At 46.0% G+C, this 16,486-nt stretch overlaps 2 protein-coding genes across 12 annotated transcripts in view; one reads left to right on the plus strand and one right to left on the minus strand.

Moving 5' to 3' along the window:
- The window catches only part of LOC120720571, a 914,567-nt gene that overhangs the window by 748,612 nt on the left and 149,469 nt on the right, over window positions 1-16,486 (minus strand). The gene's annotated exons all lie outside the window — the stretch shown is intronic.
- Window positions 1-16,486, plus strand: part of auts2a (activator of transcription and developmental regulator AUTS2 a) — a 327,329-nt gene that overhangs the window by 278,299 nt on the left and 32,544 nt on the right. For all 11 annotated transcript variants that reach the window (XM_040013088.1, XM_040013079.1, XM_040013071.1 and 8 more), the window contains one exon: window positions 10,489-10,537. In XM_040013088.1, coding sequence (XP_039869022.1) covers window positions 10,489-10,537 — 49 coding nt within the window. The remainder of the gene's footprint in view (window positions 1-10,488; window positions 10,538-16,486) is intronic.

Below are 16,486 nucleotides of genomic sequence, written 5' to 3' on the forward strand. Positions count from 1 at the left end.
ACTGATGATTGGCCCCCACCGACACATGACTGTGGCCATCTGTGTCACGTGATCGCACACGCTTTATGATCTCCGCTGATGCGACTGCAGTGTCAAAAGCAAATTTTAAGGTGGATCTTTTGACACGCTTAAATAAGACAGCCATTTACAAAGTATCACACACGTTAGAGAGAGCACGCTCTGTCTGTGCCCTGAGAGGCTGGGTCCACTCAAATAACCCCATGGTGAATGTTCTGCTGTCAGGCAGCCAGCGAGGCAGCCTCACAATGTGCACATTTAGGACCCAGAGCCTGACGGCGGCGCTGAGTTTGTGGAGGAAAGCGTGGAATGTGTCCCGCAGGCAGACGCGGGCCGCTCTCAAAGGCATCTCTATTACAAGCGCACAAGCAGGGCCTTATGTCATGGTCACCAGTCTCAGAGATGCATTTCTAGACTGGTGCTCTGCACCGAGCCAGCACGCGCCCTCGTGGAAATCTACTGGCACATGCCACGCTCCGCCTCGCTGCAATAAAGTCGCATCATTCACGTTTGTGTAATTTCGATTATCTGAACTTTTCACTGCGGGAGCAGAGCCGCGACTGCTTTGCTGAGATCCTAAAAGTGTCTTTGACAATAACGATCTTCTCTTATTTGATGTCATTGTGCAGTTAATAAGACTTCTTGTGAAGTCTCCCGTCAAACCCGCCGTGCGTTAACTGAAGCTAGATAGTCGGCGCACGAGTTAGCGCCGAACACGACAGCTCCGCTCGGCTCCGTCTCCAGCCGGTGGCCTTTTATCAACAGTGACGGATAAAGAGCCCTGTGATCATGTGAAGTACCAGGCACTAGCCTTGATTACCATCCCTGATGATAACACTGCATGCTAATCATTGTAAACATCATGTTGTGGCTTTGACACAGTTAGGCTTATCTGTAATTGGTGTAATTGTTACTAGCATTTAACAAGATCGTCTTCCAGATATGGAGAGTGCCAAAAGGGCCCGGGTACGGGAGAGGCTCTCTCAGATCTGCCTCGCTGACGGGTGCATTAGATCCACACTAACTTCCCTCTCTGTGCCGCTAATGAAAGGCAGCCACGAGCCAGAGCACAAATCTGATAAAAGGGTCTGGAGATGAGGGGGTCATGAAATATTTAAATATACAGGGCTTCAAAGCGGAAGAGGCCTCGCCTTTTTGTCAACAGACAGACCCCCTGCGGCCCAGTTGTGGCCCCAGTCTCTGGCCCACCACCAGTTTCACATGTAGGTCACAAACCATCATCTCCTTTTTACACTTTTGGGACACCACCAGGGGAAAGGAGGCGGACGATCCTCTGCAGGTCACATGCTCACTCACACAGTCTACAAGCATGAGGCCCTGATCACAGTGAGAGTTAAAGATGTGCGATTTGATAACCCGTCTGCCGCCGACTGACAGGGAGCCTAAAAGCAAGGCTTTCTAGCTGCCTTCTCAATGTGGCGGCACCCAGAATTGTCCCTCCTCGGTGACCTGCGAAGCACCTTGTTTACTTTTCATTTTTTTGTCTCAAAAGGGCCTAACTTCCAATTTCTCTCCATCCCATCATTCATCCTCCCAGCAGGGGATCTACTATGGGCAGAACAACGACCTCATTTATTCCGGGCCCTGCAAAATGCAATTAGAATCCCTTCAATGGCCAGGGGGCGTCGATGGAGAGAGAGGGGGACAACAACAAAAAGAAAAAGAAGAAAGGTTGAGGATGGGCAGAGACCTCCCTGCTGTCTATCACGCTGCTGGCTTTTGATGTCCACGGTCCATCTCGTATCCCTCTAGAGAGCCTATCATCAGGCCCCCACTCTGGTGCCGTTGAGCATAGAGAGGCCCCTGGAGAGGCTGCTTGAGTGGAGCATGCGGTTGCAAGCAGGGGGAGTGGGTGGGGCTTGTCTCCATCGGCGCCTGACAGAATGGTCTTGACGGAGCGTTTCAGAAGACCTAATCCCTCTGACCGTGCTATGTGAGCCGAGGGGGTCTGCAGAGGGTCAGACAGGTTTTAATACAGCGCCTTAGTGGTGACTTCCTCAGTGCTTCCTGTAGCTATTCCTTCTTAAAAGACACAGCAGGCTGTTCCCCCCCAGCTCCACTACCTCCCCGGTTGGCTTTCCCCCCCCCCCCGTCTTGTCTGTCTCCCCTCATCTGCTCCTGTTTTGTTTTCCTCTCTAGTTCCCTGTCCTTTATCTCCCTGCCTCCCCTCGTCTCCTCGCTCTCATATCGCCGCTGAGAAGAAAGAAACAAAAAGGGGAAATATTATTCCTGCGAGCGCGGCTGCTCTCAGTTAGCATTAAGTTGAGGCCTTGTGGGGGGTTCATACAGCAGACTTCTTAAGTTGTAGATGTCTGCTGGGTCCCTGCAAATATAAAGACATGCAGATTAGGGAGAAAATGAAAGCTAGGGCTTTGTCATGCAGAGGGTTATCTGTTATGAATGTTTCTGTCTGGGATACGGCTCCACGGCAAAGCTTCACAGAAAGAATTGGGGTCAAATTAAAGAATGCAACACAAGCTCTATTATATTTATTTATTTATTGTTTTGAGGTTTTTGTCATTGAGCTGACGTGACATCACAGCTCGGTGAAGTTACGAGTACAATAATTAATGAATTTGTATGTCAAGCAGCACTAAATCTTGTTTATGCCGTCGTTTCAGGCGAAAAGTAATACTTCAGAGATGTACTGAAGGCCTAACATGATGTCGAGATGAAAGCAAACAGCACAAACCAATAATTTCTCAGAATTCGGTGCATTAAAATTCCGATTTCCCCAGCCATCATTTTCTTAGTCCATTAAATCTCCATATGAACATTAAGCGTCAGCGCCAAAAATACACGTGCAGATTTAGTAATTATCCTGACATTACATGAAAATGTTCATTGCAAAATATGCCAAATATGTATGATGCTGTGGATGTTTGGTGTGGGCTGCACATATGCTCCTTTCTGCTAGAAGGGACGGGAGTGATCGCTCTGAAATTATCACCGGCTTTGCTGCCCACAGACCACATTCCACAGCGACGTCTGTAATTTAGCCAAAAAGGTCTCCCATTTTTCTTCTGACTGGGCAGAGTACTGGGGGGGGGCTGCAATCTGGATGTAACCAAAGCATTGGAGGCAGGAAAGGTTAAACCAATTTTCTTGTCTGCATTGTTTTCCAAAGCGAGTCCCACAGCGGCGACATTAGACCGATAGCGAGCACAGTAGGCTTGTTCCCGCTGACAGGCCGGTTCTTTCTGCGGCTGCGATGTCAACTGGATCTGATTATTGCCTACCAGATCCAGATAATGTCTGCCATTGATCAGGCCATTTATTTTGAACTCCTACGGCCCCGGCCTGCTTTCAGAGACCATGGGGAGATAAGCAGATACAGATAAGCAGATAACATGGTCTCTGCAGGCTTTTAACAACCGGAAGAAATACTTTTCTGCTGCTTAACTGGCCGGCATGATGTGAGAGTCGTATCTCTCGGCTCTGGAATCTTTATTATAACACAGAGCGTCTGCTTTTAGGGGTTTCGTCATTGAATCAGATAGCTGCTTTCATTCCTGTGTCGACCAGTCTGCCTTAATGTTCCCAGCATGCCATGCTGTTTGAACAGGGCGGGACAGAGATGCAAAGTGGAGATTCGTTTTTAGCATTTTTAGTTACAAGTTTAACACTGAAAAGCAATTCCATGGAAATGAAGATGTGAGCTCAAAAGTTCTCAAATCTCTCTGTTTTTTTTTTTGATTGATGCATTTCAGCAGATAAGACTGTCAGCTTTTCCAAAGGCTTTTGCCACTCCGGCAGTGCTGTGGTGTCCCATTCTGTGTAGTGGTTTTTAATGTTGGATGCGTTTGTCTTTTGTGTGCTTGCAGCCCTGTGCCATCCCCACATTAATATTAGCAATGAGTGACAGATTAATTTATGTCTGGCTGTGTGTCTGAGGAATTGGAAAGAAAGGGCCTGTCAGTGCTGCTTGTCAGGAGGGGGGAGAGATTAGAGCCGGTTGTCAATGACAAACCAGTGCAGGCTCGGGGAGATAAGGTCGGATGTAATGACTGTAAAAAAATTAAAATAAATAAATATATAAAACAATAACATTTTGTATATTGAAAAAATGAACCGCCCTCTCTCCACCCTCCAAAGTCTGTGAGAAGCAGTGCTGGCATGTGTAAGTGTGTGGGTTTGTGCAATTAGAAATATTTCACAGCTCTTAGAGGTGCGCTACATTTCCATGTTTCTGAACTTAAGCAACAAGGAGGGTGTGATCTAATCCCACCCTTTCCTCTGAAGGCAGGGATTTATTTAAAAGTAATCCTTGTAACACTGAACAGGTTTTAATCAGGTATTATTTCGATAAGTCCAATAGCTCCAGAAACTCAGTCACCTGCCAATCAAGTGGTGGTTGAGTAACGACTATGGTTCCAACCTTTTCTTTAAGGTGGAATTATTACTTATTTTTAGCTCCACATTGTTCGCCAGTCAGTCCCCTGAAATATTGTTGGACGGCTTGCAATGATGTTCCCCTCAGGATGGAATATAATATCTTTTCATCCACCAGTGGCAACAAACTAACATTTTAATTTCCCGATACTTTGGTTCATGAACAAATACCTGCGGGCTAATGAGTTTCCAATTACCTGTATTTTTTCCCCTTTCCTAATTAGCAAATATTAGCATGCTAATATAAAAAAGTATCAATATTAAACTTGCTGAGTACAGCATCAGCGCTAACACGAGCCCCTTAACGCACCATGTTCCAGACGGGAATATTACGCTGTTCTTCCACCTCAGCGGTGCGTGTAAAAGGCAGGAAGTAGGCTGGGCTGGCTTTGTTATTGCAGAGCTCCCTCCTGAGGCCTGGTGTTTGAGCCACTGGGGTGTGAGCAGTGGTTGTGTTTCTTTGTGTAAAGTTTCAGTTGTTTAACCTTCACAAATTTTTCTTTGAGAAATGAGTAGTGTTGTTGATGATGCGTTACTCGTATCTATGAGGCGAAATTTTAAAAAAGCGGGGGCAACACCGCCCCACCGCTCCCTGCTTGGCTCAGGGTCGGCCTACTATTTACTCCTTTTATTTTATAAGCTGTTGGAATAAAGCAAGTATATTTAGAATGTAAATATTACGTCGTGCATTCTTAAGTACACAGCTGCAGAATAAATCTCGTCTTAAATGTTGTTGTTCATCACTTGAGTGAGGCGAGATCTAAACATCCTGTGTGACAGCGGGTTTCACCCTGCTTGTTATTAACCTTTCTTGTTTGCAGTGAAACTTATTCACGGAGCCGTCGTGAGGAGTTACTTTTTTCAGTACATCCTTTTATGTAAATAATAATATCATCGTGCGCCGTCGGCTGTTCAGCAGAACATTTCTAGAAACGCCCACACTGATGATCTCAGACAGCCGGACTATACGGCAACAAGTATATAATAAATGTTTGACTAACCAATCAGCATACACCAGAATGCCAAAATCAGCCTCCCTGTAGGAAGAACAGAAAATGTCATCAGTAATTCTTACATTAAAATTCAGATTACACAGTATTTGCAAAACCTCTGGGATTTTATTTGTTTCTAATTTGGTCTAGAAGTTAGACTTTGTTCTTATTTAACGAGGAACTTCTCCCAAACACTAATGCAGTGCAGGCTCACCACAGACACTCGGTTGTACCTGGTGGTCACTCCCATTCTGGTATTCTGTTCAGAGAGTGCGAGCTTCCACCTGATCCAGTGGCTTTTAGGACCACCTGGATGACTTTATCAGTTTCTCACATGTTTGTGGAGGAATGTTAGGACAACTGGTTGCAGGCATTCGTTTATACATTTATTTCTTAAGGTGCAACCACACTTTGGTGCACAGAGGAGTCTTGAATGTTTTGTGCTGGTGAGTAATCTCTGTCAGTGTTGACTGATGGGCTCGAGTCGGGCTATACCAGGTGCTTCCTTAAGATCATTGCTAATGTCGTTCCTCCGTGTTCCAGACTAGCAAGCTTCCAAAACTTGTGCTTATACAGTGTCAGCACCTGGCTTCAGTTTACCCTCTGAAATCCGTTTGGAGGCAGCGTGTGTGTATTTAGTTTTACACAGCAATGCATAAAACGTTCAGTTTCACGTGACTGCACACACACAGTTACACCAAAGGGTTCCAGCATTCTGACAGAGGTTTCAGTGTGTGGTGAAACTGCTTCTGAAATACCCACCTACCTGAATGCTGTTCACCTCTGATGATGACGATGATGACTCTGTTCAGTGTCAGGTTGAATGCACGAGCACTGCAAAGCAACAACAGAGTTTGGAGCCAACAGGCAAATGCTTTTAACATAGAGCTTTTAACATATTACATTGGCAGCACTCATCTTACACTTATCAGTAATATTTTAAATGAGGGTAGTTTGGCGTAATGGCAGGAAGGCTCATAAAGGCAAACCAGTCCCTTGTGATTGTAATCTAGGAGAGTTCCTGTAAAATTAAACCACGCTTGCGGGGGAGACAAACATGTTCATGGCTTCTTTGAAGTGGAGAATCAGCGTCCAAAAAACAGAATAAAAGATGACAAAATGTCAGTGCTGAAGCTGATGCTCTATAGATAGAACTTGCATGCCCAGACAGCAATTACTGAGATACATAGCATTCATCCAGACATTGTGTTTGATCTCGGTGCTTCATTCTCTTGCACAGAAGATTTTTTTTTCATGTGAAATTGTGCAGAGTTCTCATTTGAATGTGTGTTTGTCTCTGTCCATTTCATTTGAATTAAAAATAATGTGAGATCCGGGCGATTGTTTGGCAGTGGGGCTGTAATCACAGACTTGCGGTCGCTCTCACATCTGATAATGACCATTTCGAATGGAGAACAACAGCTTGTTCGTAGCTGCTGCTGCTGCATCGCACAGGCCTGTGAAAAGGACTGGTAGCCATTTTCTGTCAGTGGCAGTCACATAAATACATATCACGAAGCCAAACCACAAAACGCTCTTGATGTTTCCTCACAATCACCGCTTTAAGCATAAGAATCCATGTGATCTGATTACATGTAACCACACAGAGCTCGTGGGTGTGCGGCGTATAGCGACATCATTTCACCGTAGCGATCAAAGATGTTTTCCCAGCCTATGAGCAGCAGCAATCAAGACGTTTATTATTTCATTAGTTAAAGCTGTTCAGCGCACAATGCATACACAAGGATGCTTAACAGCAGCCTCTAACTTGATGAACACATGGTCTGGTCTTTCTCCCAGGCCCTCTGTGACCGAGCATTTGTCCTCTGTAGCTGAACCAAGTGGCTGGACTTTTCCCAGTCACCTCCCTCCCATTGCCTGATGGTACTTCACATTCTTTGTTCCGTTTCCAGAAACATCCCCACAAAGTGTGTGTTTACTTCTTTCTCTTCTGCTAAATGTGAAATGTTCTGCTTAATCAGACTGGGAATCTGACTCCAGTTTGGAGGAATGCTGTTGTGTTAGCTCAAAGTGAGGATTTGTTTTGCCGTTGTAAATCTCAGGCCACTGTATATCCCATTTCCCATGACTTGATGTTTGTATGGCCTATCCCAGCCAGCCAACAGATCCTCCGTCTCTCCGTTACCGAGGGACGGATTAGCATCTCAGCTATGAGCTAAGTCTGTTTTCTGCTCTGTGGTTGCTTGGGCTGAGCTGGCAGCAAAAGCTTGTGCAATGTGGCTCTATTGTACATCCACTGACCTCCCAGCCAGTGGGTTAGTGCTCATTAGACAAGCCATAGGATGCAACGCTCGCACTATTAAGAGGATTTTCTTTCCGTCCGGATTCATTTGGTGTGATTTTGGCAAAAAAGGATGAGCGCCATCGCTTCTCAGATCAGAAGTGGGAACCCTGCAGAATAGTGTTCCTCTAAATCAATATGATGCTTTCAGAATACACATGCTGTCATACCAAGACATGGAAACAACTAGAAGGTGCAATGTTCTGTTATCCTGGACAGCCAAACAAATAACCTCACATAGCCTAGGAGCCTCATACAGTCAGTGGGCACGGCTTCTTCCTGTGGTTTCAGGACTGGAAGCTAGTTGGCTTTCTGGTCGGGGTGGACCACGGAGAGCTCAGCACTCAAATTGGAGGCTGAATGACCCAAAGTGCTTTTTATATTACCAGTTGACCTCCCTTCAGGCCAGTGGAGTGGGAGTTGATTCAACAGGAAGACAGCGCCTGTGGGCTTCGAGGAGGTGCTTGCTGCTCATAAAGGAGCGTTTTGTTTTTCCTCCCCTCCCGGTAGCAGCACCCTACTGGGGAATTCATTAGCGGCTGACATCATCTTGCTCTGTACAGAGTGACAGACTATCTTTCTGCCCTGGCTCTCCCCTCCCTCTCGCCTTTCTCTTCTTCCCTCTTGTTCCCTCTCTCTCTCCCTCTCTCTCTCTCTCTCTCTCTCTCTCTACCTCCTTATCTTTCTGTGGTGCGCTGCCGTCTAAGCTTTTGCGCGCCATTTACGCAAAAGGTAAATGCGCCGATGTGCACTTCTGCAATCAAGGTTCAAGCTTTTCGGAAGCCCCCAAAAATACACAAGTGTGTTTATCTTGTGAAGGAGGACTACTGTGGTTGAATCCAAGACCGCCTGGAAATCAGGAAGTGGGAGGACCCGACCGTTAAGGCAGCAGCACACAAGCAGGCAGTTGCTGGATGAATGGGAGTTTGTCTGGTGCTTAGGAGCGGACGGGGAGAGGCTGTAGCGTGCCCACGATCGGAATCTGTCAGAGCACCCAGCGCGACAGTGGGTCTATACCTAGTGAATTTTTGCTCACTGCTCGTGTGATTTCCCTGCGTTTCTGTCTCCACGGAGAAAAGTGGCCGTGCGCTTTGTTGGATTGGTTTGCTCCATCGGACGCAGCCCCGTTCTGCGCACCGACTCACAAACCCTCCAGGATCGTGTTTGTTACCTCTCACGGATATTTCCGACAGGAGAATATACGTGAAAAAATCACACACGCACACACACTGAGTCCCGAGCAGGAAAGGAAGGTGGATCAAAGGATTTTTTCTCCCTTCTCGTCTCATTGCTGATGCAAAAGCTCTCCGTGGCGAGACACATGGTTCTCTTTGTCCAAAAGGCGCAGTAGCTTTGTGAACGGCTTTGGATTTTTTTTTCTTGGAAAGGCTTCTTCTCTTTTCGCATGGCTGTCTTCAGTTTAAACGGAGTAGACTTCGCTGCCTCTTGTATGGATTATACTATTTGAAAAGCAGAATGTGAGACGAGGCCATATTTACCAGACCGAGAAAAGTAATATCCTGACTCCTTGCTACCCTTGCCACATCGAAGGTATGCGCGCTGGCTCGGAGCCGCTTCTTAATCCACGACGTGTTTGTCATTGTGTGTGGTAATGTGCAAAATAACGTGAGGAAGACTTTTTTTTAAAGCGTGCAAAGAAAACGGTCTGTGTGTTGCCATTTATCCTGCAGCTTTCATTGTTTACATCCTGTCCGTGCTGCATTAGTGAAAAACACAAGTGTATGATTTTAATAATAAAAAATGTCTTTCTCACGAGCACCATTTCCTATTATTTTGAATTTATTGCCGTGCTTAAGGTGAAAATAAAAGACACAAGTGCGCATAACTAAGCTGTCACTGGCCGCAGATTTTGAATATGTCAAGAAGAAAACAAAGCACTGCTCTTAAAATGTAATCTTCCGGAATTCACATTTTTAGCATTAAACCAAAGCGAGTGAGTCCACAAAGCCAGTTATTAGAAATTGGTTTTATTCAGAGAAAGCTGTCAGTCCGTCTTCACATGGGGCTCAACGGGTGTTGTTCCGTTTCTTTCCTGTCTTCACTGCGTGCGTTTTGTGGCATTTTGTGGTGATGTGAAATGTGTCAAAATCAGTGTCTGAAATATAGTTTAAGCGTGACCTGTTTTAAAAACTACGCGTGGCTTTTGTTGTCTAATTCAGGATTAAATCCCATCACCGCACATGTTATTCTAGCACGCTGATGGTGTCGGAGCGCTGCTGCCCGAGACGCTTGGAGGAATCGTGAGGCTTTAAAAACAAATTGGCACGGAGCAACAGTGCCATCAAGTGGCCAGAATAAGAAGTCCCACTTGTTTTGTTTCAGTCTGATGCCCAGTGTTGGTTTTGATCACGATACTCAGGCTGTCCTGATAATTATGGACGGGATTTGGGGAAAGCGGCATGTACACACGTGCCCTGACAATGACTGCATGCGTGCCAGTAAAACTGGAGCACACAGCCCAGCAACACATTTCCAGAATTGTATATTTAAAAAAAAAAAAAACTTCTGCTAATTTAAGACCAGAGTTTGCTTTATGTTTTAGTGACTGCTGTGAGTGTCATGTGTGTTTTGTTCTCTCGGTGAGCACAGGCATTGCTGTACATCATCTCTAAAAATGTCATAAAGGAGTTAGTCTGCAAAGTTTGGTGGAGGAGAAAAGAACCAAAGTCACTTTGTTCCAGTGTCATCCTGGGGAATTTTAACTCTATGCTGAATGTGATGTTTTCATCTCTTTTTTTCCAGGTCTCCGATGCCAGCTCCGAGAAATTTTTCAGCACAGCTGCAGTTAAAGGTATGCATTTCTGTCCCTATGATGTGTTGTCACCATTGCAGTTTCTGCAGATATCGCCACGTTGACATTTGTGTACTTTGTCTCCGTGCGGTGTTCTCTTCATATTTCACATATTTCCTATTTGTGAGCATTTCAAACAATAGCAGTTTACCCAGGGTGCATCTGTATGTAACGTCGCCGTACACGAAGAGTCAAACAGTTATCGTCTAATGTGAAAATATTTCTCTGCGTCGGTGTGTGACGCTGTGAGGCTGTGTGAGCGTTTTGGTGAGCCTTTGTTTCAAATGTGCTGAAATGCACCGGGACCCTTGCTGAAGCCAGAGCAGGAGGAGGATGCAATAATGCTGGAAAGGCATCTGTTTATGGCCTCAGTGTGCCAACACCACATGTGACCTCACTATCAAGTCACTAATTTGCTGTTAAAAGCAGCCCCATTTTCTCTGGCTCAGGGATAATGGAGGTGCCCCCATGAAAGGACATTCCTCTGTAATGGAGGGGAGTTACCACGCGGGGCGAGAGGGAGGCTAAGAGACCAAGGTTATGACCCCTTCGGGGCTTTGGTAGAAATGGGTGAGATAGTTGGTATAGGTCCTTGTAGCCCCAACCCCCCACCCTTAATTCTTGTTCCAGACCTCCATACACACTTCCCATATTCTGGCCTTTGATTCCCTCCCGGTCTTGATTTGTGGCATCCATTGGAGTGTTCAATGGCCGTGCTTGACAAGAAGCTTCTCTGCGGACTGATTTGGTTCCCTTGAAAGGATTAAGGCCTCCTTTGTGCAGCCTAAATCAACAGAGGGCCACCCTCTCTCCCCTACCATGAAAGGATCTGACTGGGGAAACAGTACACAAAATCTGCTTTCTCTCTGCTCCATGATAGCCCACTCTCTTGGCCCCTATTTCCATTTAAATATGCCCTCTTTTCTTCTCTTTTACCACCTCAGTCCCCTGTCATCCAGTCCTGCCATATGCTAATGCCTGACACAATTGCAAAAGACGAGTAAAAGAATCCAGGTGCAGAGAGAGCGGAGACCACTGGTATTTTTATTGAGGGTAGTGTTGAGATTAAAAGAGTCGGGTGGGTTTTTGTTGGAGGGGATTACCAGCACGCTAATGCAGCAAACCTCTGGACAGGCAACAGCTCCAGCAAAAATAGTGTGTGTGTGTGTGTGTGTGTGTGAGAGAGCGAGAGAGTACTCGTTTGTGGGATGATGAGTGTCAATATTTGCTCAAAGGCAGGTGCAAAAAGTCTCCATTTGTTTGACAGTTGGTGCGCTTTCTTCATACATCATATTTCTTTTTGCACTTTTGGACAAAGTCGGGCGTAACCCCTAAAGGCCGACGAGTTCATCATAAAGCAAAGCAAGGCCTTATTTGTCACGAAGCTCTTCAGTGAAGAAATGGTTCATAACATGTTTATTCTACTCGAATATTCAATACGTGAACATATCAAACATATTGTAGATTTTAAACTCCACAGCAGATCACGAAGTGAAAAAAATCCCTTTATGCTGATTTTCTACTAGCTTGCTGTTTCTGTGACACAGTGTTGTTACAGCGTTTCTGTGACACAGTGTTGTTACAGTGTTGTTACAGTGTTTCTGTGACACAGTGTTGTTACAGTGTTTCTGTGACACAGTGTTGTTGCAGTGTTGTTACAGTGTTTCTGTGACACAGTGTTGTTACAGTGTTGTTACAGTGTTTCTGTGACACAGTGTTGTTACAGTGTTGTTACAGCGTTTCTGTGACACAGTGTTGTTACAGTGTTGTTACAGTGTTGTTACAGCGTTTCTGTGACACAGTGTTGTTACAGTGTTGTTACAGCGTTTCTGTGACACAGTGTTGTTACAGTGTTGTTACAGCGTTTCTGTGACACAGTGTTGTTACAGCGTTTCTGTGGCACAGTGTTGTTACAGTGTTGTTACAGTGTTGTTACAGCATTTCTGTGACACAGTGTTGTTACAGCATTTCTGTGACACAGTGTTGTTACAGCGTTTCTGTGGCACAGTGTTGTTACAGTGTTGTTACAGTGTTGTTACAGCGTTTCTGTGACACAGTGTTGTTACAGCGTTTCTGTGACACAGTGTTGTTACAGTGTTGTTACAGTGTTTCTGTGACACAGTGTTGTTACAGCGTTTCTCTGCAGTTTATGCACCGAATGTTCGTTTTGAGGTTGTTAATAATCTTGTGACTCATTGGAATAAAGCTAATAATCCTTCAAATAACAAAGTGAAAAAAAGGCCATTGTAATTCTGCTGCTGATGTGCAGCTTTGGTAATGACTGACTTTTGGCTGGTGTTTGTGTGTGTGTGTGTGTGTGTGTGTTTTCCTTCTACTGCCGCAAGACTGGAAATCAGCCCAGGGCGAGCTCGGGTCTCTTTGAAGGCTCAGTGCTGGTCCCTCATCTTTTAATCTAACAGCCTTCTCACCTACTCGATAATTACAGTGTATTTTCTGTGTTCCCTCTAAAGCCTGAGGCATACGCTGCATTTTGAAAAGAAAATCCAGCTGATGAAAATGCGTCTTTTGTGTTTTCAGACGTTGATTTATTTTCTTCCCTCTTCGTGCGGCTTCACCTCGAGGCTGTCGGCGTCAGCTGTACGTCACTCTCTGCGGTTCTCCTCGTCCTGGGCGCACTTCTGCTCATGAATGGATTTCATTAACCGTTGTCTCTAATTACCACGGTCGTCAGTGCACCTGCAGGTGTCCGTTAACCTGATTGGTGTGCTCTGCAGGAGGATTGGCCGCAGCGAGAAAGCAGCGGCCGCCAGTGAAATAAACAACTTTTGTAAAGTCTAAGCTGCTTCCAAGGTGCCGTGGGTGGAAAGCAGAGTTTTATTAAACCTCTGACTGCTGTCCAGGGAGTGGATTGAAGTGCTGGCTTGAACACATACTGATGATGACAAAGCAGCACAGCGTGTCACCACAAAGGTCTGCAGACAGATCTATCACATGATTAAAGCTGTCTCCCAGGGCAATGATATCTTGTCACTTGGTTACATTCCCATCTTTTATGATACCGTCAATCGACAGCCTGTCAGAGAAACGCGGCTAAGTTTGTCATCGGAGAGCCCAGCCTGAGCTCGCACTGCCTTGTTTGCCGAGTGCAGCCGGCAGCCAGATTAAAGCAGTGCTGGATGACATTTAAAAAGGTCTGCAGTCCCATTTTAATCAGGTGGCCTGAGAATGTTCTCGTGGGTGAATTGTTCAAATCTACTGAGAACAGAATCTGCGTTTCCTGTTGGAAGTGTAAAAAAATCTGATATTAAACGCGCAGTAATAAAGAAATGTATTTGGCTCTCACCTGTGTCTCCTTTAAAATACCGTTAGTGTCAGCAATGACTTCATCGTGGCCTTTCAGTTAAGGGTGCAGCAGAGCAGCTCTCCCCTTTTTCTTTTCCTTTTTTTCCCAAAAATTTCATCTGGTAGATATATTGGAGAAGCTCGTCCCTCGTGAGATATCTCCTGCAGCTGCGTCTGCGATGTGAGACCAAGTTCAGTGCGGGGGTGAATTGAAGTGCACAGTGGAGTGATTCTCAGTTTCCCCCCCTCAGCACAACGCTGATTTCACCACGCTTTACTGGAGTTAATGTGAAAATGAAGCGGTGCTACAGCGAGACCCGGGGCTGACGCCACTGTGAAGAGCGGCGCTAGTGAAGTGTGTCAGGCTTGAGTACGTCTGTCACCGGGGGAGAGAATAATGTGCGATGTGGAAGGTGTAATTTGCAGCGCTGATGGCATTGTTTAAAAAAATAGTGGAAAGAGAGAAGCGGAGGTGAACTTTTGTGGCAGATATCAGAGCTGAAGAGCTCCCTGGATTGTCATAGAGAGCTCTGCTGGCAGCAGAATTGCCTGTGAGCATATTACTGCTGTGTGGGAGGCAGCCGAGGGCTTGTTTTTCTCCCTGCCTCATTCTCTCGGCGTTTCCTGAGAGGAGGACTGGTGATATAGCTGTGTGTACTTCTAGGCTGTGGGCCACCACCTGCTGTAATCTCAAGTGATATAGAGAGCAACAATCACGCCACAAATCACCCAGGCAGCTCCCTAACTCATTCACTCGACTGGAAAGAGAAGGTTGGCCTTTTGCAGCGCCAGTGTTGGTTTACTGCCCCGGGCTGCCTGCGCTGCCCTCACGCTGACCTCTGCCGTCTGTGTGGGTTTTGGTGTCCAGAAAGCAGGGCTGCCTCTGGAACTTGACCTGATGCGCGGTGGAAAGATGACCTGACCACCGCTGGCCTTTTGTGCATTCTGAGAAACGGCCGCAGTCGAGGATGAGCTCTTTCTCTGCCGGGGGGCGCGAGGTCACCGAGAGGTTGCTGCCCGATCCCTCTAGACTAAAGCATTGTTCCTGCTTTGGCTCAGACACAACTGTAATTCAAATCAGAGCTCTCTTTTGATATTTAATAAGCATGCCTGTTTGGAGAAATAATATGGCGCCCTGAAAGATTTAACTCTGAGGGATGCACAAGTGAAACGGACTGAAGGCGTTTCACCTGTGATCTCTGCTCCTGTTGGTAACCCATCACCCAGCCAGGAGCATTTAATGCACAGCTGGAAGGGCTAAAAAGGAAGCTCAATATCCTGTGCTGCACAGAGGGAAGCTCCCTCCCCCCAGTGAGTACAGCTACAATCACCCAGGCTGCATCTTACAGTGTGGCCATGAAAGCAGCCACTTCAGCCATGCCTCATCTACTGACACGGCCAAACAAAGGTTAACAAATCAAAGGAAGCACTGGTTGATTTAGTGCCTTGCAGATGCAAACAATTGCCCAAAGTCCCCATGGAAAAATGAAAAATGTAGTCATTTCCAGCTGGACATATTTTCAAATCCCATGTAAATGTTTGTATCGATCACAGCTCATTAGTCCTGATTGCAGCTATGAAGAAAAGCTTTTCCAGACGTTATAGTTTGGTTGAAACGAGTCTTAGTTCTGCCTTGCTTCCTCTTCTAATATAAGTGTACGCACAGTTTTTATTGGAAGTATTTGTTTGGCATTAACTGCTTGAAGGATGACAAGTCTGCCTGTCGCAGTCACCCTATGCAATCGGGTCTTATTGTGGATTTTTTGGCTGTAGCTGGCGGGGACCACGGCTGTAGCACCATCGGTACAAGTTTGTTGACTGAGGATCGGTTTTAAGGACGTGCTGTAAGTGGGTCTGTTGACACTGAAGAAACACAGTCAGCAGTGTGGGCCAGTCTCCTTCGGTGCCCTCCTGCAACACAAAGAGGTCATTCAGAGTTTGTTCCCCGAGTCCCTGAGGTTAGAGACTAAGTAAATCCATCCATCTTAATGCACTTATTTCAGCACCGGGAGAGCTGGAGGGAGACTGTGTAAACACTCCCATATCCGACATGCCACGCTAAACCCAGAGAGCCTGGAACCCATCAGGCCAAAATTAAAGGTCTACATCTCAAACACAAACATTTAAATGGGCTGAACTCCAGAGATCAAAGTGAAAGGCTTTAGTTTTCCTGCCGCCCTCCCCCGCCACGTCCGCCACACTGAGATATGTGGCGGGTTAGAAGCTGAATGGTGAGTGGCTCCTACTGTACATGTTTGTTTGTCTCAGGTGTCTAAGGTAACATTTTGGCATTTGTTGCCGTAAGGTGGAAGGAATTTTGTGAGCATGCTCAGTTTATTCATGACTGTGGGTTTGAAGACCATACAGAAGCTCTGTGTCTGCCTCCTATGAGGTTGCAGATTCTTTATGTGAATCGTCTATATATGTCATTTTAACATGTAGCTGCAATTTTTTAAAATTTGTTGTGTAGTTGAAGTCGTTTTTTTCTGTGTCATTGAGACACTGGAAGTAGCAGAAGCGAATAGGAGGGCACCAGTGTCCCGTTCCCAGGAGAGGTCCTCCCCCATCACCGTCACCAGCATCCACTGATCCGTTGTGACACGAGCCACTCTCCTGCCAACTGTGCGGCATTAACAGGGTCAAACC

The sequence above is a fragment of the Simochromis diagramma genome, unplaced genomic scaffold (genome assembly GCF_900408965.1).
Source record: "Simochromis diagramma unplaced genomic scaffold, fSimDia1.1 OVJJ01000123.1, whole genome shotgun sequence".
NCBI classification, from domain to species: Eukaryota; Metazoa; Chordata; class Actinopteri; order Cichliformes; family Cichlidae; genus Simochromis; species Simochromis diagramma.